The sequence below is a fragment of the Pseudorca crassidens genome, chromosome 9 (assembly GCF_039906515.1).
Source record: "Pseudorca crassidens isolate mPseCra1 chromosome 9, mPseCra1.hap1, whole genome shotgun sequence".
NCBI classification, from domain to species: Eukaryota; Metazoa; Chordata; class Mammalia; order Artiodactyla; family Delphinidae; genus Pseudorca; species Pseudorca crassidens.
This window is the reverse complement of record NC_090304.1, coordinates 35,888,474-35,913,191: the sequence shown is the minus strand read 5'-3', so window position 1 is coordinate 35,913,191 and position 24,718 is coordinate 35,888,474. Positions and strand designations below refer to the sequence as shown.

General features: G+C 49.4%; 1 protein-coding gene across 1 annotated transcript in view; it reads left to right on the top strand.

Annotated features, from left to right (window-relative positions):
• The window catches only part of SLC6A5 (solute carrier family 6 member 5), a 54,872-nt gene that overhangs the window by 14,672 nt on the left and 15,482 nt on the right, over positions 1-24,718 (top strand). The window contains exons 6-11 of the mRNA XM_067749620.1: positions 1,242-1,383; positions 4,506-4,638; positions 12,951-13,085; positions 15,032-15,135; positions 18,568-18,692; positions 23,979-24,091. Of these exons, the coding sequence (XP_067605721.1) occupies positions 1,242-1,383; positions 4,506-4,638; positions 12,951-13,085; positions 15,032-15,135; positions 18,568-18,692; positions 23,979-24,091 (752 nt within the window). The remainder of the gene's footprint in view (positions 1-1,241; positions 1,384-4,505; positions 4,639-12,950; positions 13,086-15,031; positions 15,136-18,567; positions 18,693-23,978; positions 24,092-24,718) is intronic.

Genomic DNA, 24,718 nt, shown 5'->3' with positions numbered 1-24,718 from the left:
ACAGATAATAACAATACCTACCTCGCAGGCGTGATGTGAGGCTCAAATTAGTTAATGCATATAAGACATTTAAAATAGTACACAGTAAGTGCCATATAAGTGTTAGTTATTGTTGTTATTGTTACTTTTCATCTCTTTATAAATTAATATCCTTTGGCATTAATCCCGGTGGACTCTTTATCTAAAATATCCATCAAGTGATCATAGAAACATTGTAATGTGGTCAGGAAGACTTCAGTATCTTCCTATTTCAAATGAGGATCATCATAGGCACCTCCCAGGTCTTCTGAGGCTTCCACAAGATAATAATTGGTAAAGTGTCCAGCACGGTACCTGACATGCTAAGACTCACCTGATTAGTTCCCTGTTCCCATCCCAGCCTAGGTCAGGCATTCTCAGCCTCAGCACTATTGACATTTTGGGCTGGATAATTCTCTGTCGTGGGGCTGTCCTGTGCATTGTTGGACGTTTAGCAGCATCTCTGGCCTCTGCCCTCTAGTTGCCAGTACCACCCTTTTCCCCAAATATGACAACTAAAAATGTCCCCCGACATTGCCAAGTGCTCCCTAGTGGACAAATTCGTTCTCAGTTGAGAACCACTGTGTTCAGTCCTGTTGCAGGCTCACGAGCACATGCGAGTGTGCAGAAAGCGCGTGGCACACGTATCTTAGGGAACTTCCGTATGTCGGCCGTTGTGCCAGGCAGTAGGTTCAAGGTGGGCTTATTAGTGAGCCTTCTGTGGTAGAGCCCTTCAGAAGTTTTACTTATGTCTCATTAAAATTCATTTCTGCAAGCCATTTATTTTTTGTGGAGTCATAACGACCCGGCTTTGAATCCTGATTCTCTTCCTCATTAGCTGTGTGATTTTGGTAGAATGACCTAACCTCTGAGGCTTTTCCCTCATCTGAAAGACGGAGGCAATAGTACCCACAGCACAGGCTGTTGTGAGCCTTACGTGAGATAATGCATGTAAAGTGCTTGGCGTGTAGAGAGCGCTCCAGAAATGAGAGCCATTGTTGCCAGGACCGGGCACTGCTGGGGGGGTACTGGGGGCTCTGGGATGAATAGCACACAATTTGGGGGTTCATCTGCGTCTAGCTTTGCTCGGTTAATACCCTCGCAAAGTTACTCTCCAATATTTGGCAAATGTTTGGCTTTTATTTTTAAGTTGCTAGAGAGATACACGTGTCTACTTCCTGTACAGATTTAACTGTGTTTTCGTTCCATCCTCTCCTAAACAGATTCCTGTGTGATCAGTGACCATCCCAAAATACAGATCAAGAACTCAACTTTCTGCATGACGGCTTATCCCAACTTGACAATGGTTAATTTCACCAGCCAGGCCAACAAAACATTTGTCAGTGGGAGTGAAGAGTATTTCAAGTAAGATTTTTAAAAAACTTTTCTAAGAGAAACCCAGTGAATTAGTGACTATCCAACTTGTAGACTAGAGGGATGGGTTGCCTCCCTCTGTACCTCCCTACATACTCAGATGCTCAGGGAGGAAGATTTTTTTCCCTGGTCTGGCTTCTGGGAGCGGGTTACTGTGCCCTGTGGGCCTGGAGAGGAGAGTTGGCTGAATGCTGGTGGGAACAGAATTGGTGCTGCTGTAGTTCATGACGCTGATGCCAAAAACATTGCAAAACCTTCCTCCGATGCGATCTAAGCAGACCTTCAGTTGACTAGGTTGTTTTTTGTTTTTACTTGTTTTATTTTTTTCCTTCTGCACTTGTGAGGGGAAGAGAGACACAAATTCAGGAAAGTCAGGAAACAAATCATGATCAGTGATTTGGTTTAAAGAAGAACTAATTCTTTCCTTTTTTTTCTTTTTTAAACAGTTCTGTCTTAGTTTTCTACTTTCTTCGTCCATTTTGCCAGACACTGGGGATTGAGGAAATCCTCAGCCACCACAGGAATATTTAATAATGTTCAGGGAATTATTTCATAAGGGAGGTAGTTGGAGACAGAGTTCAACAGAGAGTAGATAATGTTCTCTAGCTAAGCCTTAAGTCGGGGCTTGTAAACTCAAATGTACTTGGGGGCTTGGTAGGGAGGTAGAGGTAAGACGATAGAGAATGGTGGGGACTGTGGCCAACAGGAGGGGAGGTCTGCCCAGTGGAAGGGAGGCTGCTGATGCTCAGCTCCAACTGGCCCCTGTCTTATGGGAATTGTAGGCAGTGCTGCCAGAGCTTCCATTTTACAAGAGAAGTTGGAAATCAAATAGGAGTTTTTATGTGTCTCTCCCACTTTAAATGTTAGCAAACGAATTCAGATGAAACACTGGGGTCACGTAAAATGCATGTGTCAGGGGGCCCCTGGTTTGTGGCCTTTACTTAGATAATAGGAAGTGGTTACTACTGTTCCCACTAGTTCTTCCAAGCTTTCTCTCTTGTGGACTTAGAGGGCACATGGATGTTTCCTGTAGAACAGAAGGGGGGCACTTAGGCTGAATGAAGAAATAATCCCCTTTGAAGAAAACGTAGGACCAGTGAGGGTGGGCCTTGATTCACCCTGAGCTCTGAGAAAGGAGTCTGACCTCGTGGTGGGCTGAAATCTGATCACATAATCCATGTGGTCAGGTGTATTATGAAGTGTTTTGCAAATCTGCTTTTGGTGGCTTTGCTAATCCTCTGGGACCAGTCTTAGTTTCCAAGAGGGAATGTTATCAGGAGCTTCTTGGGGCCCATCCAACATCCCTTATTAAATCATGGAGTAGTTGAGATGGCCAAGGGGCCGTGGAATTGTTGGCTAGATGGCCTGCCCATTGTAGGGTTGGGGGTCCTTTTCAGTGCTTTAGAAGTACGGTCCCTAAGGTTTGGTAGCCCAGGCTGGTTCCACCCTTGGTGACTTCTACTCTACTCTAGAGCCCAGATTGCCCCAGGAGTTGAGACTAAAAGAGCTCCGGGTTGCTCTTGTGAACCGCAAAACAGCCTCTCACAGTGTCGCTGGCTAGCTGGCCGGAGGGGTGCTGTCCCCTTCACTTCCCTCAGCAGGTCAGGACACTCGGCTGTCATGTCTGCAGTCCAGTAGAGTCTGGATGCTGGCTGGCCCTTGATTCAGGTCACAAAAGACACCCACCTACATGCACAGCACTTTCATCCAGGCAATGTGACTTTATCACAGAGTTGAGGGGATTGTCCCCTCTGGCGTCATGACTCATGGTCTCTGAAGCTGCTTCCTGTCCCCAGGGATGAGGCTACCTGCTCGCCCTCTAGCCAGGGATGTGAGCGTCGCCACCTTCAGCTTACACACAGGTGCCAGCAGCCGCTACAGATGAGCGCCAGCCCCCTTCTGTTTGCGGCTGGTTGTCTGTCTTCGAATACGTTCCCTGAGTAAGGCCCCGCCAGCCCTGCTTTTACATTTCAGCCAACCTCAGCCCTGGGACACGCTCATCACAACCTGAACTAAAATGCACGGCGGCATTTTAAATTCTTTTACCATAATGACTCTGTACTGAATTTTTTAAATTTAAAGTTGTACAAAAACTATTGGGATACGTTCTCACAAAAGAGTAGAACAATACAGAAACACACAAAAATCATCCTTGACAGTTTAGAGTTTCTGTTACTGATGTGTCCTTATGTAAAGACAACAACCTCCATAATGCCCATTCCAGGGGCTGCTACACCAGGACCCCCGACGCTGTTGGATTTGTTGCACTGCTCCTGGGGCAGCTCCAGTTGATGGTGGAGCTGACATAGCCTTGTTCAGAGCCTGCCCAGGGCCATAAATAATTTTTTTTAAGTCGAAGTATAGTTGAATTATAATATGGTGTTAATTTCAGGTATATAGCAAAGTGATTCAGTTACACACACACACATATTCTTTTTTAGATTCTTTTCCCTTATAGGTTATTACAAAATATTGAGTATAGTTCCCTGTGCTAATACAGTAGGTCCTTTGGGACCATAATTTTTTTTTAAATTTATTTATTTTTGGCTGCGTTGTATCTTCGTTGCTGCGCGCGGGCTTTCTCTAGTTGCAGCGAGTGGGGGCTACTCTTCACTGTGGTATGCAGGCTTCTCATTACGGTGGCTTCTCTTGTTGCGGAGCACGCGGCTCTAGGCGCGCGGGCTTCAGTAGTTGTGGCACGCGGGCTCAGTAGTTGTGGCTCACGAGCTCTAGAGTGCAGGCTCAGTAGTTGTGGAACACGGGCTTAGTTGCTTTGCGGCATGTGGGATTTTCCTGGACCAGGGCTCGAACCTGTGTCCCCTGCATTGGCAGGTGGATTCTCAACCACTGCGCCACCAGGGAAGCCCCTTTAGTGCCATAATTAATTAAAAGCAGGGTAAATTCAGTTGGTCTCACCGCAGACAGCTGTGGGAGGGAGCCCGGATCAGCAAATCCCTCACAACCTGATCTGATCAGGTCCCTGATGGGGAGGGTGGGGATGCTGGGATTTTGTCTGAGGCTCTGCAGGAAGATAAAGCCTGCAGACTGTCACCTCCGCCAGCTCATCCTTCCCCTCCTTCCTCCCCTCCCTTCTCTCTCCTTTCAACTCATAGGTACTTTGTGCTGAAGATTTCTGCAGGGATTGAATATCCTGGCGAGATCAGGTGGCCACTGGCCTTCTGCCTCTTCCTGGCTTGGGTGATTGTGTATGCATCCCTGGCAAAAGGAATCAAGTCTTCAGGAAAAGTAAGAACTTGTATTTATCTGAGAGAAAGCTCTGGGACCCCCAGGGCTGTTTGTGTCATAGAGCAGCCAAAGGGCACTGGGATGAGAGTCGGGAGGTGTGGGTGGAATTCTGACTCGTCCCTGAGTAGCTGTGAGGCCTTGGACAAGTGACTTCACTGCTGTCTGTAAAATGGGATAATGCCTTTCTCCCCGGGAGGTTTTAAGGGTTAACTGAGACAGATGTACTCAGGGCTCCTTGTGGATGGCGGGGGCTCTGTGGTGAGTTTCCTTCCTTCCCTATTGGGGACCCTTCACTCAGCAGATGGCACTCCCCGATAGGATTCAATCTCTCCCGAAAGTCTAGAGTTGGTGCTGCCGGCTTTTTGCTTCTTGGTCTGGCTGCCAGCTCAGTCACTGCTCCTCCCAGGAGGCTGCAAGAAGATCAAAGTTGTGAAGGGGATTCCTTCTCCTCCCTCCTGACCACCCCGTTCTCCGTCTTTCGTGCCCTTTCTCCAACCCCCTCCCAACACTCTCCCATCCCACGTGCCCCCAGCATGACAGGGCGATAATCCTGCCAGTGGGAGTTTGGTCGAGCACGTGCTTGGCCCCTCTTGCTAGATAGTCGCTTGGCAGGTCCTTTGGAGGTGGTGGGACACCCACCCCAAGCTCAGTTCCAAGGCACGGCAGGCACGGTGTGCAGGGTCCCTCAGGACACGCTGGATGTTGTGGTAAAGGTCCCAGTGTTTTCCCCTCATCTTCCTGCTGCTTTAGAAAAACCCCGTGAAACAGTTAACCAACCACTTTGATGATAACCAATACGAGTTCATCGTCTGGAGGGTCATTTGCATGTCTCAGCATGAAACCCCAAATGTCTTTACGGCCCAAGGAATAGAATGTGATGGTGGACTCTGAGACCATAGGTTGTGGAGTTCGGCTTGGTCCAGTCGTCCAGGCCAGGGTTTACTGTGGTCACAATAGCAAACAACCCGTTTGGAAGGATCCGGCCTCACGGGAGTGAGGGTCCGTGCCGCCTCTCACCTCCCAGGCATGCTTCACAGGCCCCACCAGGCACCCACACCTGGCACCCATCAGCTACAGAGAGCGGTCTGTCTTCTCCCTGGACTCATGGACAAGCTCACGAGGGCCGTCTGATAACAATTCTTTCTGGTGCCCTCCATGTAATCTGGTTCCACACGGGCTTGAATGGTGGATTCTGGCAGCTTGGCCGGGGTCGCCTGAGCCAGTGGTGCCCTTAAATGACATCAGGTGGGGAGAGAGCCAGACTGGGGGTTAGGAGACCTGGGTTCTAGCCCCCCAGCCCTTCCGTGGTGTTTTCTGTGTAGGGACATCTCCGCTTGGACAATGAAACCTGGTTGAGCTTCGGATTTGCCCTTAGCTTTTATTTATTTAGCCGATAAGTGGAAAGCGGATTTTCTTTATCTTAGCTATTTCAGGAGGCTTCGGTTGTCTCATTTCTAAAGTGAAGGCAGTTGGATTGGGCGATGTCTAAGACCTGCTGGCTCTAACATGATTCTGTCAGAACACTTGCTGGGTGAGCTGGGGGTACTTTTCCTCTCTGACCTCTGTTTCCCCCTCTGTAAAATGAGAGCTGGGATTGAGGACCCTGCTAGCTCTGAATGAGTATTATGAGACTGGAGCAATTGTTTTTCTAGGGCAGCAGGAAGATGAGGAAATGTTAACATGACCCTCACAGTAACGTCCTGTGAGTCCTGAGGTTTCCTGGGCTCCTCGCCTTCCGTGACTTGGAACTGAGCTTGGAGTGGCAGTGAAGGGCCAGCCAGGGCTTCCCTGGTGGCGCAGTGTTTGAGAGTCCGCCTGCCGATGCAGGGGACGCAGGTTCGTGCCCCAGTCCGGGAAGATCCCACATGCCGCAGAGTGGCTGGGCCCTTGAGCCATGGCCGCTGAGCCTGCGCGTCCAGAACCTGTGCTCCGCAATGGGAGAGGCCACAACAGTGAGAGGCCCGCATACCGAAAAAAAAAAAAGGGCCAGCCAGGTGGTGATTGTTTAGCAAGGGGGACCATGTCTTTGCTCAGCCAAAATCGAACTGCAGGACCATCACGTATAGCTAGAGATGGAGAGAGGGCACCTTCAACCATAATCGAAGTGGCCGGACAGGTCTCTAGCAGGATAGGCTAGAAGGTGTGATTGGCAGGAGAAGAGGTGTTAGGTGAGGAGGATCAGAACAGCAGCCTTGTTGGCGACATGAGGAAGGATGGCCTGGTGGCTTTAGAGTCAGACCAGTCTGAGTTCAAATCCCGTCTTGATCACTTTCTAGTTGTGTAACTCTGGACAAGCTGTTTAACCATTGGAACCTCAGTTTCCTCATCTGTAAAATGGGGATAATAGTACATACCTTGTAGAGCTGTTCTAAGATTAGGTGAGAGAATATATATATATATATAATATATATAAATACATATATATAAAAAATACCTGGCATATGATCAGTTCTTAATTGACATTAACTCTTTTCATTTTTGTGATAATGATTGGCTGATGTATTGAGTGGATATTGTCCCGTGATGACATCTTGAAAGCAGTGGCTCTGGTGGGAAAATGGAAAGAGAAAGGGAAGTTGGTTGAACACTCTGTGTGCCAGGCACTCTGCTAACTACTTCATCTGCATTAGTGCATTCAATCTACCCAGCAACCAGCTAGGTAAGGACATTTCTTCCCATTTTATAGATAGAGAAGCTGAGGTGCATCGAGGTAGAGTAAATTGCTGGAGGTCACACAGCTTTTTTTTTTTTTTAATGGTGTAGTATTTACATATAACCTACTCACAAACTCCCGAATACTTTATTTTACTTTATTATTTTTAAAATTATTTATTTGGCTGCGCTGGGTCTTTGTTGCGGCATGAGAACTCTTAGTTGCAGCATGTGGGATCTAGTTCCCTGACCAGAGATGGAACCCGGGCCTCCTGCATTGGGAGCGCAGAGTCTTAGCCACTGGACCACAGGGAAGTCCCGGTCACACAGCTTTTAAGTGGCAGCGCTGGGATTTGAACCCAGGTCTGTCTCCCTTTAAAGCCTAGACTCTTTCCACTACGTGACATCCTCTCCCAAGGAGGGGCTGTTAGGAATAGATGGAAATGCAGAATTCTGGAGCCATCATTTGCATCTGGGGGGATAAAAGTCCCCCCCACTGTGAATCAGGACCCTTGCACTGCTACCCCGTCCTGCTGTCAATAGCTGTCATTACCAGCTGGGCAAGTCCCAGGAGGCATCCGGGTCCCATCTTCCACGTCTGCAAATTCAAGGTTAAGATAAATATTCTCTAAGATCCTTCTTTGCTTATCAGTCTGCAGTTTTGGGGGGATGGTGTTAGAATCAGTTCTTGGCATTGATTTAGAATTTAATCCTTGGTGCTAGATTTTCTGGGCTCTCTCTCTCTGAAATGGGGATTTTTGAGTAGCCCTGAGCAAGTCAGCTTTTCTTTTAGATCTGCTAAGTTATCTTTCTACTTCATCGAGCGAGGTTTCCAATTAGGGTTCAATGATGGATTTTCTTTTAATGAGGAATACCACCGGAAATAATGCCTCCCGGTTTATTATCCTGCCCTGGCTCGTGCAGACATTAATCACGGAGCTTTGTTTGGAAGCACGGCTGCAGCACCTCATTATGACGGGCTCCTTTGTGACCGAAGTTCCACCAAGACTGTCATTTCTAAGCAACAGAGATGTCCTTCTTCTGTTGCGGCAAGATAAACTCCGTTCCTCTTGTTCAGGGCCCTAGGAGACAACGGTGGCCGGTTGCTTCCTATGAGACCTGAGTCTCCCTTTGAGCAGCTAGAATTCCAGAGGCACGGGCGACCAGCAGGCAGCCTGAAGGTCAAATGCAGCCCATCTGACCTCAGGGGCCGCTCTGCCTGAGAGTTATGGCGAGGACACAAAGCCAGCTTAATTAGCTGGCACTGGCTGGGGTGGGGACCGTGGCCTTACCACCTGTTCAGGGCTCCTGTTGTGAGGACTGTGCTGCCAGGTGTCGGGCCAGCAGGCTCAGATCAACTCGTCATTGTCACTCCTGCCAAGTATAATTCATTACTGTTCAAGTTTAATTCTGCTGGCAGTCCATCCTGAAACAGGTACATTCTGAAGCCCCCGTGACACAGGAGAACTAGCTGTGAAGAGACCTCCACAAACACCTGACTAACACTTGGCTCACATCGGAGGCATCCCCGGGATTTCGAAATGAAACTCTGTGCCCTTTCAGTTCACCGCAATCCCCACTGACAAAGTGAGTGCATCATTCCACATACCAGGGCCGGACCTGGTGAGGCAAGCAAGTGCCTAGGGTGTGAAATTTAAGGCGGCGCTCACTCCCAGGTTCCTGCACGTGCAGGCTCGGCCCCATGAGGGTGAGTGCTTCCTTAAATTGTGCACCCCGGGTGTTCCCTTGCCTCACTCTAGTCCCCGCCCTGCCTCACATGTTTCTGATCCTGTGGCCCAGGGAGTGGCATTAAAGGTATGGAAATAGGCTTTGTAGTTAGAAAGCTTCAAGTCTGGACCTTGGCTCCAGCTGGGAGACCTTGAGTGAGATATTTAACCCTTTGTGAGAGGCTTAACCTGAGCCTCAGTTTCCTCCTCTGTAAAATGAGACTGCAAAGAGCTGATCCACGGAGGGAACTCCAGAAATGCGCTGTCTCCCGCACTCAAATGGGAGCAGCGTCTCAGCCGGTTAGACTGGTGCCACTCTTGGGGTCTTCTTCCTGCCGGACCCCACTTTCTATGTCATCTCCTCTCCCTTGCCTCCTTCCACCCTCATCTCCCACCAGCTCCACATGGTCAGGAGGTGAGGAGGATATCCCTTAGTTGTCACCCTGCCCCTTCTGTCTTGGCGGGGCCCCGCCCGGCCCTGTAGCGTTCCTCTCCCCAGCCCCATCCGACAGCTGGGAGGACAGCCCGGGTCATCCTGTGGTGGGTGATTTTCTCCTGAGATGTCAGATGCCTTTGGGTTTCCTACCGTCTGTGTGTGGAAGGGTTTCACTTAAGGGGAAGGAGAGAAGCAGCTTTGGGGGTGGATAGGAGGGAGCAGGGAGCCCCCCCTTCATGGTCCCTGGTAATTCCAGTGCCTCAGGGCAAAGAGTGAAGGGGGCTGCTGTCCTGGGGAACAGGGAGGAGACTCCTGGTCAGTGGTGGCAGCAGTGCAGAGAAAAGGAGACCAGCCCATCTCTGGTCTGTAGACAGGAAGACTTTGGCCTTGACGAGTAATTGGGTTTAGAGGAAGAAATAACTCCTTATCTTTCTTTGACCTGCAGCCTGTCCCATTTCAGCTGACGGAAACTCTGCCCACCACCTGCTGAGGCCACAACCTTTGGGGTCACCCTTGACTCCTGCCTCCCGCCCCCCTCACTCCACATTAAATTGGTCAGGAAGTTCTGTTGCTCTTCCTGCACGGTGTATCTGGTTTCTGATCATTTCTCCTAACTGCCCTGAAACACCCTGGATGGAGCCTTCGCTGTCCCTTGCCTGGACTGCTGCTGTGGCCTCCTAACCGCTGCCCCTGCAGTGTAAACGTGACGCAGCAAGGCGGCGACAGCTAAAATGTTAGATCGTATCACTCCTCTGCCCAAATCCCTGCAGTAGTTCCCCATCCCCTCCCCACCCACACAGACCCACAAGGCTCTGCAGGATCTGTCCCTGCCTCCACCCCTACCCCTGCCCTCCTCTCCCACCTGTGCCCCTGCCCAGCCACAGCAGCTGTCTGGCTGCCCCTAGAAGGCTGGCACACTCCCTTCTTAGGGTCTTTACTCCAGCGGTTCCCTCTGTCTGGAATGTTCTCCCAGATATCCAGTTGGCGCATTCTCACTTCCTTCAAGTCCTGGGCAACTTCTCAGTGAGGCCTTCCCTGTCCTCCCCTTTATTATGGCCATCGTCCCAGCCACCCTGCCCAGCATGTGCCTGGAACATATTAGATGCTCAAGAATATGTGTGCCTATGTATGCATGTGTGTGTATTTGTTGGATTAATAAGAAGTAACCCCGAGAGATTTATCTTCATCTCAACCCTAACTTTCCCTCAATCCATCCTTTGCAAGTCCTTGGATCAGTTCTCATCTCTTAAACATCCCAGTGCCTGCCAGTCACTGCCAGGCTGGAGCCCCTGTCAGGCCACGGGCTCTGTGCAGCCAGCGTGTGACGGGGACTCTATCTCTCGCCCGGAGGCAGGTGTTCTGGGTTCCCCAGGATGGAAGGCTGGGGGTGAGCACAGAGGGGCTCTGAACCAACAGTGCTCAGCTGGTTGTCTATGCCCATCCTGTGGGTGAGGATGAGGGAGGGTTTGGTGGTCCAGGACAGGAGCTTAGCCTCATCCTTCCAAGTGTCTCCTACTGTACTTTTGGGATGTAACTGGCCTATGAGCTGAGGGTTGCGAGGGTTATTAAATTTAGGAGTCATTGGCAAGACAGAAATGGTACTTCCCTTTCCAGGGTCCCAGGCCTGTTCCATGGCGTATGCATCGTCCCACTGTGCTCTTCCAACAGCCCTGTGAGGAGTATGCTTTTGTTATCGCCACTGTGCAGGTGTGGGCACTGAGACTCAGTGAGGTTAAGTCACTTCCCAAGGCGGCCCAGCTCATAAGGGATGGAGCTAGGGTTGGAACTCAGGCCCGTTGGAGTGCAGAGCCCAAGCTCTCCCAGTCTGCTCTTCTCTCTGTCTACTGAATCCGGGTCCCAAGCCCTTCCTGCATTCTGAGTTTTTTTTTTTTTTTTGCGGTACGTGGGCCTCTCACTGTTGTGGCCTCTCCCATTGCAGAGCACAGGCTCCAGACGCATAGGCTCAGTGGCCATGGCTCACGGGCCCAGCCGCTCTGTGGCATGTGGGATCTTCCCAGACCGGGGCACGAACCCGTGTCCCCTGCATTGGCAGGCGGACTCGCAACCACTGCGCCACCAGGGGAGCCCCATTCTGAGGTTTGATTGACAGATAAGGAAGGTGCCTCTCACTCATCCCCATTCAACCACAGCCCCCAAGTTCTGCGATGATATTTCCCAAATATTTCTTGGCTCTGGTCCTTCCCTCTCGTTCAGAATCCAGGAGCCTCCTTTGGCTGGTACTCAGGGCCTCCACGACCTGTCTCCTCCCATGTCTCTAGTGCCCCATTGCTCTTAGTCTCAACTGTGTGCTGTGCTCCTAGTGAATTTAGGGCCTTGCCCTCACCCCTGCCTTTCCCACTTTCTCCCCTCACCTTCCCACCTCACCTCACCTCCTCTGCGTTGCACTTGGCCTCTAAGATCCGACTCGCACGTCATCGCCATGCATCTTTCTGTAATCTCCTGGATTGAATCCAGTGTCCTCCCCAGGACTTCACAGTGTCCTGTTTGGAACTGCTTAGCCCATTATTCAGACATTGTCTCTGGGTCTCCGAGGTCGAGTTCCTTCACTGTTATGCATCTAAGCCCTGGCACAGCTCCCAGGTCATAGTAGGCTGTGATAAATGCTTGTTGAACTTAACTGCATTGAATGACCATCTGTTACAAGTTAGGTGCTGTGCTAGGGGCCCATTTAATCCTCAATTATTTTAAGAAACATGCTATTATCCCCAGTTTACAGCTGCAGAAACTGAGATTCAGAGAGCTGATTAGCTTGACCTAAGTCTCATAGCTACTCAGGGCCAGAGATGTGATTTTATTTGAACCTAAATATGTCTAATTCTAAGATCATGGTTCTCTCATGTCACTAGGCTGCCTCACTTAGGGTGTGTGTATAAACAAGGATGGAAAACTTAAGATAAAGAAATTAATCTCTAATGGTGGGATTTGGGGCCTGAAGCAGAGGGTGGGCTAGGAGTTAGGGAGGAGGGGGGCACATAACCTTTCTCTTTCAGTTGGTCCTTAGGGAGTTGTCCACTTCTGCGCTGCAGGCTGACTCAATCCACAGTCTTGGGTGTCCCCCTCAAGATTTCATTTCTGGGCTTCCCTGGTGGTGTAGTGGTTGAGAGTCCGCCTGCCAATGCAGGGGACACGGGTTCGTGCCCTGGTCCGGGAAGATCCCACATGCCACGGAGGGGCTGGGCCCGTGAGCCATGGCCACTGAGCCTGCGCGTCCGGAGCCTGTGCTCCGCAACGGGAGAGGCCACAATAGTGAGAGGCCCGCGTACTGCAAAAAAAAAAGACTTCATTTCTGGCTCTCTCTGATTCACCTTTGTTCCCAGTGCCTTCCTTGTGTCCCCAGACCTGGAAGAGTTTGGGGAAAACTACCCTATCAGGCACTTGCGTCCGGGTGGCAGATCACACTCTGCCTCTGTCGATGCTCCTTTGGTCACGTCCCGTGTGTCTGCTCCTTCCTGCCCCCATGTCGGTGGCTTTTCCAGGTGGTGTACTTCACGGCCACGTTCCCGTACGTCGTGCTGGTGATTCTTCTCATCCGAGGTGTTACCCTGCCTGGAGCTGGCGCTGGGATTTGGTACTTCATCACGCCTAAGTGGGAGAAACTTACGGATGCCACGGTGGGCTTCTGATTTCATTTATGATGTGCCTGTGGGGGGAACGGCACATGGGGGTGGGTCCTGCTCCAGAACACTGTTTAGCAGAAGGGGTCAGACCTCCGACCACAGGGCATTTCACTGTTTGCCTTTACAAACTCCTGATAATCTTGAAATGTTACACACTCTGGAAGTTTTTAATGAGAACTGAGCAGCTGGGGGTTTCAGATTCCTGGAATAGTTGTCCTACGCCTGGGAGGCTGCAGAGGCTGAAATGAAGAATGAAATTCCCTTAATAGCTTTGGGCCACCTCATGCCACTTATCTGTTGCTAATTATAGTGTGTTGGAAATGGAGTTTTCCTGGTTGGAAAATAATAGCACTTAGGCAAACCGCAAGCAATTATAATTTAAAGGGCTCAGACAGATTTGAATACTTCTGACACACCGAGACACAGAGCCAGCACACACTTACACTTTCTCTTGGCATATTCTGTACAGGCATATCTTACTCTAAAATTCCCAACCCCCAGAACTTCACATGAGGGGGTGATTGTTTAATAAGAAATGCATTTTCTCACCTTAAAGAAAAATCTGCTTTTCCAGAAGATTTTAAGAAAGCATAACTAGGATTGAGTTTGCACATAATGAAAAACCTCCAGATAATGGCAGCTTTAACAAAAGTTTATCTCACTTGCAGCCCAGTGGTAGATAGTCAAGCCCTGGTTGGGTGGCTCCACAGTGTCCCAGGTTCCTGTCTTTCCGCCCCACCATCCTCAGTGAATAGCTGCCATGTAGCTGCCAGAGCTCCACCCATCATGTCAGCATTCCAGGTGGCACAAAGCAGTGAGGGAAGAGACAAAGATAGGCATCCTCCTTCTCTTTAAAAGAGGAGAAAGCCCAGAAATTCCACATAACACTTGATTTTCTCATCATTGGCCAGAAACTAAGTCATATGATGATTTCCTCTCAGCTGCACCTCTCCTGGATTCTGGGAGTTGGCCATTTGGCTGGACATATGGCTGCCTTTAAATAAAACCACAGCTTTGTTAGTGAGGAGCATGGGAGAATGGAGGTTGTGGTACAGGCTTTGCCAGCACACACTTGAACTTTCTCTTTGCATATGTTAAGCACAATTTAAAAAGCAGTTTTAATTAATAAAAAGGATAGGAAGTCCATATCAAATCATATAAATCTATAGCTCAAACTCTTGAGTAGCTTTCTGGAGTTTAATGAGGACAATTAAAAGAAATCGCCAATGGGCTCCCCTGGCGGCTCAGTGGTTGAGAGTCTGCCTGCCGATGCAGGGGACGTGGGTTCGTGCCCCGGTCCGGGAAGATCCCACGGGAGAAGCCGCGGCGCTGAAAGGCCCGTGTACCTCAAAAAAAAAAAAAAAAAGAAAGAAAAGAAATCGCCAAGATGACCAAGAGGTGTTGTCAGCCAAGTTCGAGAATGAGGAGGCACTGTAACATCCACTCAGCTGTGGCACAGAGCTTGCTTTACTTTGATGAGGGGCTACAGAAGTTCAGATTTTTAGTAAATTGTCCTAATCTTTAGGAATGTCAATTTTGTTTTTTATTTTTGGGGGGGAATGTCAATTTTAAAAGGTTTTCATTTTGTACCCATGAATATTTTTGCTGTTCCAAATTGTTTTTTTGAGTGTGTTTCCAGCTAAAGAAGGGGTTCTCCCCTTCTGTATAGTTTTACATTGTAGGGTTTGCAAGCATGAAATGTGTACATTGCTTATTGAGTTCCTCTCCTTTGATTAGAATGAAGTTAGAGTCTCCCAGGTCATTTACTGCCTTTTTGGCTTCCAGTGCAAATGACGTATGTTTCTCGTTTATGTTGGTGCCAAAGTCATCTTGTCCTGACTGCCTTTTCCCCCGGGGAGATGGTGTGGCTTTGGGAGACTCCCCTCCCCTGGGCCAGCCTCCTTCAGTGACCTTAAATCTTCCGCTCTTTTGCCTCCCAGGTGTGGAAAGACGCTGCCACTCAGATTTTCTTCTCTTTATCTGCCGCATGGGGAGGCCTGATCACTCTTTCTTCTTATAACAAATTCCACAACAACTGCTACAGGTATGTGGAGGCACTTCAAGCCCCAGAGGTAGCGGGTGAATGGGACTAGGGCCTGGGGACAGAATCATGGGCTGTGTCATCAGACACCTGAGGCCATATCCTCACGCTTCACCCAAGGCAGAGCCAGACAGTTAGCTCTGGTGTAGGGGAAATCTCCTGCTAAGGCCTAGCTGCTGGCTTCTGGTGGCCTGGCTTGGACCCCAACTTGCACCCTGATTCTGATGCAGGGGATGGAATTGAGTTTCTCTGGAGGTGCCATGCAGCTGGTTGTGTCCTGGAATAGTCATTTGTGAGCTATCTAGTCCATGGATACAGTTGTATGGTAGTCGCTGATGAAGTGTGGTCATTCAGTCACTCGACAAACACCTTTCTAGAGAGCCCTGTAAGAAAGGCAGCATGGTACAGTGGAAAGAATACCTTGGTGATGGATGTGTTAATTAACTCAATGGTGGGACTCCTGTTTCAATGCATATGTATATCAAATCATCACGTTGTACACTTTAAATATGTTAAAATGTATTACAGTTTTATCTGTCAGTTAAACCCAAAGTTATGCAAACTTTGAGTCTCCTCCCAGATTTAGGAAACAGAACATCTGGGAGGTTGGGCGGGCCTGGGAATCTACATATCGAGACAGGATCCTCAGGTGACTCTGGTGCAGGATGACATTTGGATAGTGTGATATTAGGGGACTCTGGAACCCCAAAGATGTGAGAGAGCCTGGACAGCTTCTGGAGGAGGTGACATCTGAAAGTTAAATCCATCTGTGACAAACAGTAAGAAAATACTGAGGGGCTGATTAAAAAAAAAAAAGAAAAAGAACCTTGGAGTCAGAGAGACTTGCATTTGTATTATGACTTCACCATTTTCTAAAACTCCAAGACATGGGTAAGATACTTCACTTCTCTGAATCTCTGTTTTCTCATCTGTAAAATGCAGATTATAATATTTTGTTGAAGGGTAGGAGATGATGTATGCAAAATTCCCACAGCAATATTTTGCACGTAGTAGGTGCTCAGTAGACAGCAGTAGCCATTCTTATTATTTTTAATATGCATGAGATATTTCGTGAACCAAAAGGAAGAGATTATAGTTAAACTGTGGCCTAGCCTGGCTGGGATGGCCTCACACAAGGGACATCTATGCTGGGCCAAATTTCAAAAGGTGTTAGGGGAGGAAGTGAATGTTTTCAGGTGGGGATGAGTGTGGATGGGTGTGATGGAGACGTGGGAGGGAGCAGGTTGATGAGACTGGAGCAGGTGTGTGCTCACCGGGCAAGAAGGAAATAGGGCCTGAGAATTGGCTGAGGCCAGACTGGAGAGAGCCTTTGTGCTAGTCTCCTGGGGCTGCCGTAACAAATAGCACAGAGTGAGTGACCTGAACAACAGAGATTAATTTTCTCGCAGTTCTGGAGGCTAGAAGTCCAAGATCAAGGTATCGACAGGGCTCGTTTCTTCTGAGCCCTCTCTGCGTGGCTTGTAGCTGGCCGTCTTCTCCCTGTGTCTCTACATGGTCTTCCCGCTGTGCACCCTGATCTCCTCTTCTTATAAGGGCATCAATCGTATTGGATTAGCGCCCACTCTCACGATTTCCTCTTAACTTACTCACCTGTTTAAAGACCCTATTTTCAAATGCAGTCACATTCTGAGGAACTGGGGGTTGGGACTTCAACATTTACATTTTTGGGGCACACAATTCAGCCCGTAACAGCTAGAATGCCAGACTAAGGTGTCTGAACTTCTTTGGTCATAGTTGCTTATTAACTTATGACCCGCGAGACTCAGTCTGAGCATCGTCCAAGGGGGAAGCATTGCTCTGTGCTTTGTTAGAAATGAGGCTGTGTGGTGTGGCTAATGGGCAGGAAGTCTGGGTTCAAATCAGAACCTACCATTATGAGCCCATTACCTTCCCCTGGGCCTCAGTTTCCCCATCAGTAAACTAAGGTCCTGGACAAGGTGGGCTGTATCCTGAGCACTTGCTCTGTGCCAGGCTCTGTGCGGTGCAGGCCTCATCTGGTTCTGTCCTCACAACAACCTGTGAGGGAGGTGGAGTCATTGCCACCAGTTAAAGTCAGAGTGGAGAGAAGGGAAGCCTGCAGCACTGTTGGTGGGAATGTAAATTGATACAGCCACTATGGAGAACAGTGTGGAGTTTCCTTAAAAAACTAAAAATAGAACTACCATATGACCCAGCAATCCCACTACTGGACATATATCTGATGAAAACCATAATTTGAAAAGATACATGCACTGTTTATTGCGGCACTGTTTACAATAGCCAGGACACGGAAGCAACCTAAATGTCCATCAACAGAGGAATGGATAAAGGAGATATGGTACATATATACAATGGAATATTACTCAGCCATAAAAAAGAACAAAATAATGCCATTTGTAGCCACATGGATGGACCTAGAGACTGTCATACTGAGTGAAGTAAATCAGACAGAGAAAGACAAATATCATATGATATCGTTTATATGTGGAATCTAAGAAAAGGGTAGAGATGAACTTATCTACAAAACAGAAATTTTTGTAGAGTTACAGATGTAGGAAACAAACTTATGGTTACCAGGGGGTAAGAGGGGGAAGGATAGATAGGGAGACTGGGATTGACATATACACGCTACTATATATAAACTAGATGACGAATAAGGACCTACTGTATAGCACAGGGAACTCTACTCAGTACTCTGTAATGACCTATATGGGAAAAAAATTTTAAAAAAGAGTGGATATGCGTAAAAAAATAAAGTCAGAGTGGAGAGGAAGTGACTTGGTCAAGGTCATGCCTCTAACATGTAAGAGAATTTGGCCTCACGGCTCCATCTAGCTGTGACCCCTCTCTTGGGTCTGGGATGGACAGGGCAGGCCGGGAACGGCAGCCATATGGCCAGCAGAGGGCGCCGGCACCGAGGTGCTGGTCTCTCCTCTCCCCGCCTCCCTTGCCCTTCTAGGCCCCTGTACTCCAACCCCAGGCTGTTCTCATGCTTGGTGGCATTTGTTGGTCCCACCGCCTTCTCTTCTCTCATACGTCGTTCCTGTCCCGGACTCTGCAAAAGGCCTCATCCCCTCAATTTCTGCTCTGATGGACAGACTTACCTCTGCCACTGCCAGGAGGGGAGATCCAGTTCTCGGGCAGGTGGAGCCAGAGCTCTGTCCCAGAGGCCCTGGAGCAGGGCTGTTAGGGGAGGGAGAGCTTTTTGAGTCTTTTGGTGCTTATCCACTTGGCCCAAGAGAGCCTGCGGTCAGGACTGGTGGTTCCTTTCCTTGTGAATAAGAGAGAACAAGACCAGCCTACAGTGAGTACCTATTTAGGAATGGGCATGTGGACGTGGGCACACAAACACGCGAGCACACATTCATGTGTCCCTCCCCTATCCCTTCCTCCTCACAAAGCACGCCTATTGGCAAACTTGTCTCTTCCTCCCAGGGACACCCTCATTGTTACCTGCACCAACAGTGCCACGAGCATCTTCGCCGGCTTCGTCATCTTCTCAGTCATCGGCTTCATGGCCAATGAACGCAAGGTTAACATCGAGAACGTGGCAGACCAAGGTACAGTGCGCTGGTCACCCTGCTGTCGTAGGGCAGGTTCCAGGTTCACACCCTGAGCTCCTCATTCATGCTATGCTAGGAAGTTGGCCTTCTGGAACCGGCTGGAGAGGGGGACAGCCTAGGTCCCCCTTTGCGGAGAGACCCAGAACAGCTGGAGTCTGAAGCTCATGCAGGGTTCGATCTGGCCGGTCCTTCCCCAGAGGTGTGGCTATAAAAGCCCCTTTCCTGTTTCCCTCTCCTTTCCTTCGTTTTCCTGTCCTCTGTTAACTCAGCTCCGGCAGAAGTAAGGTCTCTACCTGTTGGGCGCGGGGAGAGGATTCTCTAGGCAAACGATGGCTCCTGCAGCGGATGTAGGCACAACCTGCTTCCGGGTGGCTTTCCTTGCCGCGGGCTCTGTAGGCACCAAACGCTAATGCTCAGCAAGCACAGCCTTTTCCTGATGAAGCACTTTCCCGGTTGTCAGGTCAGATGTGTTCTCAGGGTCTTCTGCTTAGTTCGCAATGCAGACCCTGCAAATCGTTTCCCCAGTGGGTGGAAAGGTTGGACGGTGGTGTGGGAGGGATGTGGAATACATGTTTACCTTCTGCCCAAGGGATCCCTCTATGAACGCTAACGTTTGTGTGGTCCCTCTGGAGTGTACAGAGAGCGCTCCTTTTTTATCTCATTTAATCCATATTTCTAGCACAGAATCTTGCAGAGAGTGTGTAATACTTTTAGTTGACTTTTTACTTCCACCCAGCCTTGATCTACAGAGGGTTTGGGTGCTGAGCAGGCCTCGGTGATGGAGGGATTTCATCGTGGCGTCGTGTATCATGACGGGCATTCTCTAATCAGGCATTTATGGGCTGCCTTGGTGTAGGGACTGTGCCAGGGGCTGTGGGGACAGGGCTGTGGGCCCGGACGATCCAGAGTGTGGACCTGTCTGTGACTTCCCTGTGCAGTTATCTTTCTTCAAGGAGCTCACTGCAAGTCTCAGGTAGTGGCTCAGACGCCAGCACGAGAAAGAACTAGGCCCTAGCAATGTCATCTTCTTGGTGGGCTGCTGGCTGTCTTCTGGCTCCCTAAGGATAATTAATTACTGCTTCAGCGGCGCTGATGGTGCACTGCAGGCCGCAAAGGGTTACAGAGCCAGCTTGTTGGTGGGGGGAGCTACCTCTCCCTGCAGAGGGTGCTGAACCCCCAGGGCTTTTGGTTCTGCAGCAGTGCACTAAATTAGAGGTCCCAGAGCTGAGCAAATGCCCTTCCCTGGTTGAAAAATTTAAACCTTCTGGGGAGCAGGGAGGTGATGAGGGGGAGGGAGAGAGTGGCGGAGGCTTTGTTTTGGGAGTGCCTATACCACCCGCGCTGTCCTCATTTCCCTCCAGCAGCGTAGCTGGAGCAGGTAGGCCCTGCTCCACCTGCCAGCAGATCTGAGGTGTTCTGTTATTTTTGTGACATTACTGAGCTCCTTGTGAACCAGTGGCCGAGTGGCCAGAGATAGTGATTCTTAAGATGTGGGCCCCATTCGTTAACTCTTCTGAGCGTTTCCTGCCCCAGGAAAGGGATTTGGGGGCACAAGTTGCTAAAACCCAAATTAAATTTTGGTTTTCATTTATATAAAAAGCATCAGACAAATGGCCTGTGTTTCCCTCTGAAACTTCCCCTTTCCAGAATTTTTTCATTTCCTCTGATTTTAACAGGGAGAGAGGAGTACTTCTCACAGGTTCTAACGTGTTGCGTTCATACAGTTGACCCTTGAACAATGCAAGGGTTTAGGGGCGCCGACCCTCCACGCAGTGAAAAATCCGTGTTATAATTTAGAGTCAGCCCTTCGTAGATACAGTTTCTCTGAATCTGCAATTCCTCCGCATCCTTGGATTCGACCAACTGCAGATTGTGTTGTACTGTAGTATTTATGATTGAAAAACATCTGTGTCTGGGTGGACTCGTGCAGTTCAAAACTCTGTTGTTCAAGGGCCAGCTGTACTTGGTAGTTTCTCATTGTCAACAGCACAGGGACAGTGGGTCTCATCTCCCACAGGGGAGGGGCAGTGGCCCGGGAGGTCTTCTCCCAGACCCGTGGGCAGCTAAACCTGCTCATCTGAATTCGCATACAGTCTTACATGTGATTAGCAGGCTTGTCTGATTTCCCCCGTTGTAATGGAGGCTCTGCAGAATACAGAGATCGGGGTCAGGCCTGCATCAGGTACCAGCCCCAAGCTGTCCTAGCTGGGCGACATTGGCACGTGGACATTCAGTTCATTTTTGCTGACCCAACATTAGAACCTGTGCTTTGGTATTCAGTCAAAAGCAGGTTCTCTTTAATGACCTAACACTAGTCCATTTCGTCTACAGCCCCCTTGTAAGGGAGGCTCAAAGTTATTACCCCAAATCTTGGCCGTATCAGAGCTTCTGGGGGCTTGAGGGTGGGGTTGGTGATGAGACCAAGCTGTCCTCTGCTTTTATGATGGGCACAGGGAAGGGGGCGTGGTCTTCTCAGGCATCTACTCCAGAGAAGGAGCTTGCTGGGGAGTCAGCCTTTTAGAGTCATCTCCCAGCCAACTGCTGCCTGGGGAGCACTGACTCATGGTCAGAATCCAACTCAGAGCCCTACCAAGATGCTCACCCACTAGCGGCAAGACTGGGTTGGACCACAGCAGAGGAACACAGAGGTGCGTATTGCATATAGAGTCCCAGGTCTAGGTGGTAACTCTCAGGTAACCAGGCCACTAGGAAGTTCTGCCCTGGCTCCCTCACCCCCTCATAGTTCAGAGACCCTGCTGATGAAGATGAACGCTCTCAAACTGGACTGACCGTCCCACCATCTGTCTGTCACCTGGATGCCAGTCCTTCCAAAGGCACAGGAAAGGGTTCCGGTGTTGCGCCCTCTGAGAATGCATCCACATGTAGTGGGTTTCTCAGAAGAGTAACCACTCCCCGTGTGCTGCGGGTCGTGATGGGTCCATTGACCGGAGCCCCTGGTTCTGTCTTCAGTGGCTCTCTAGGACCAAGGAGGCTGTCACTGTAGGTCTCTGGGGGCCCCACCCAAGATGCTGGCATGCAGAACCCCTTTGATCCCCTCTCATGGGAAGAGTAATAATGGTCTATGCTTACTGAGTTCTCGCCATGGCCAGGCATGGTTCTGAGCCCTTTACTTGTATCAACACGCTTAATGCTCACAGAAATTCCCTGAGTGTAGGTGCTATTATTATCTCCATTGTACAGATAAGGAAACTGACGTTTGTCCAGAGTCTTACCTACGATCCCGCAGCTAGTAAGAGGCAGAGCCAGTTTTCTGGTCCATGGGGGAGAGAAGCCTGCGGTCCACCCACTGGGTCTTGCTGCCTACCAGAGGGAGAGGAAAGAGGCAGGACTCAGCCTCCATCAGACACGAGGGCCTAGCCCGGGGAAAACTCCTCTGTGGCTCGGACAGTCCATCTTTCTGAACTCTACAAAATGTTCTAAAAACATATTTAAAAAATCCACTCTCTAGCCGTCTTGGATAAACAGTGTGCTGAAGATGATGCCTTTACCCTGCATACTTTAGGGAGGCCGCTGAAATGGAAACAGGCCGAATATTTTGAAATCATTCCCCTCCCTGAGAAAGCAGTAAAGCCCAAACGGCCAGAATCCTGTTAACGCAATGAGCCGAGGTCCTCCGGCAGTGGCCATTTGAAGACCTTCTTGTCCACTTTATGGGCCTAAACTGAACTGGCTTCCTCGGTGTTCAGGGCACTGAACTGGCTTCTTCGGTGCATTGCATTTGAGACCTATTTTGAACTGTAGCTTAATACAGATTTTTCTTTCATGGTTCACTCAGGGAGACTTCAGAGGCTGTCTCTACTGTCTGTTCAATAAATGCATCGAGCAGGGGCATCTTAGGCATTCCAGGCTTTATGTTTTAAATAACCAAGGCCCTAGGCAACACTGGGAGCTAACAACCTGATGAATTCCAGTTTAAAAAAGTGTCATTATGCTTGAGTTATAAAAACTCCAGGAGCTACGATTTCTGGCTTCCAGACGTGCGCTGGCCGTGGATTACCCCGATGTTCCCTGGTCTCTGCCCCTTATCATCTAGGTTTCTACCTACAGGGGAATTCACAACTGCCAGGTCTTTAGCCATCTTCCCAGGGAGGCTGTGAGGAAGACAGGAACGGCTGGTGGGGCTTTCTGTTAGCAGAGAAAACTGCAGGTCAGACATCCTCCACCAAGACCACACGCGATATTCTTGGGAAAACCGGAATCAGAGCTGCTAATTTCCAATTTCATTGTCTACCCCTAAGAAAAGCTAATATTCTGTGAGTGCTGATGATGTGCAAGGCACTGGTCTCAGTGCTACCTGCGTTTCCTCATTTGTCCCTCATAACCGCCCTGTGAGGAACTATTGTTATCCCCATTTTACAGATGGGCAAGATTGAGGCTTACAGAAATTAAATAACTTCTCTAGGGTTGCACAGCTGGCAAGTCATGGAGTCTGAATTTGGACCCAGGTCTGTCTAACTATTAGAGACCAAACTCTCTTAACCCTTCTATCATGCTTCCCTCTTCCCCACTTAATTACCTGTGGACTGATGAATCCCCCTCTTTACCAAGCCTTTATAGGGCAAGTTCCTAAAAGCGTTGGACTGATTCATGTTTTATGTACATGGCTTCTCCTGGAGGAGTGACTAGGAACAAGGGTAACAAAATGGGGAAACGATGTCATTCTGGGCATGTTTAACCCTTACGGCAGGGTTTCTCAACCTCAGCACTCTTGACGTTTGGGTAGGATAATTCTTTGTTGTGGGGACTGTGCCATGCATGGAAGGATGTTTAGCAGCATCCCTGGCCTTTACACACTACACACCAGTAATCATCCCCCATAACATCCCAGTTACGAGAATCAAAAATGTCTCCAGACCTTGCCATGTGTGCCTAGGAGGGCAAAATCACCCCCTGTTCTAGAGGGTAATCATTACATTCTCCCCCAACTTACGAATACAAAGATGGAGGTTTTCATGTTATTCGCATGGGATACAGCCTGGCCTTAGAGTCGAGTTGGCCCCGAGTCTCTGCTTTGGCACTCTTTTTGAGCATCTCCTCTGAGTTCCCTGAGGTGTGGACCTAATTCCCCTGGTCTTTCCCTCCCGGGAGCTTGAGGTCTAATTGGGGAAATGGATAGAGAGGAGTAAAAACATAGCAAATAGCAGGAGCAGCAAGTGATAACTAACAACTCGGGGCTTCCATGGAGAGAGGACCCTGTGGGCTTCCAGGAGGAGGGGGCCTTGAGCTGGACCTGTTTGCAGTCATGTGTCTTGTTCCTTCCAGGGCCAGGCATTGCATTTGTGGTTTACCCGGAGGCCTTGACCAGGCTGCCCCTCTCTCCGTTCTGGGCCATCATCTTTTTCCTAATGCTCCTCACTCTTGGACTTGACACTATGGTGAGCCCCTCCCCGCTTCGATCCCTGCTTCTTCTGAAGACTCCTGTCCTGGGTCCTGCATCCAGCCTGCAATGGGGTTGAGCTTAGTGGTCCTTAAACGCCCATCCCTGAGTGATGTAGGGGTGGTGAGGTACCTGTCCAGGGCTCAGGATAACCTTGCATTTGTGGGTGACTCAGGGGATGGGCGGAGGAGCCGTACTCTCTCCCTCTCTGTTCTCCATGCAAGTTTGAGCCTGTGTACTTCCTGCTTTTGGTGTCATTTTGCCAAAGCAAGTCCTTTGGGGCTGAATAAGGGAAAATAATATGAGGTCAATTTTAGGGGAATTGCTCTGGGGCTGAGACTACTACAGATCATGGTGACAGGCACTCAGGGTTTAGTATTTGGGTGCAAAGAGGGTTTTTCCTCAAGCAGAAGATCAAATGCGATTTAAACGGGAGGAGAGGAATTTACATCTCATGAATACAAAGTGAAGCTTAAAGTGTCCTGATGGATGGGTATGAGTGCAGCCTCTGGGGGCTGGAAACACTGCTCTAAGGCCTACATCCTGCTTGGATTCCCCTCACTGGCCTTGTGGGTTGGACCCCAGCAAAGTCTTTCAGGCCCATGGAGGGAATGCAACCCTAAAA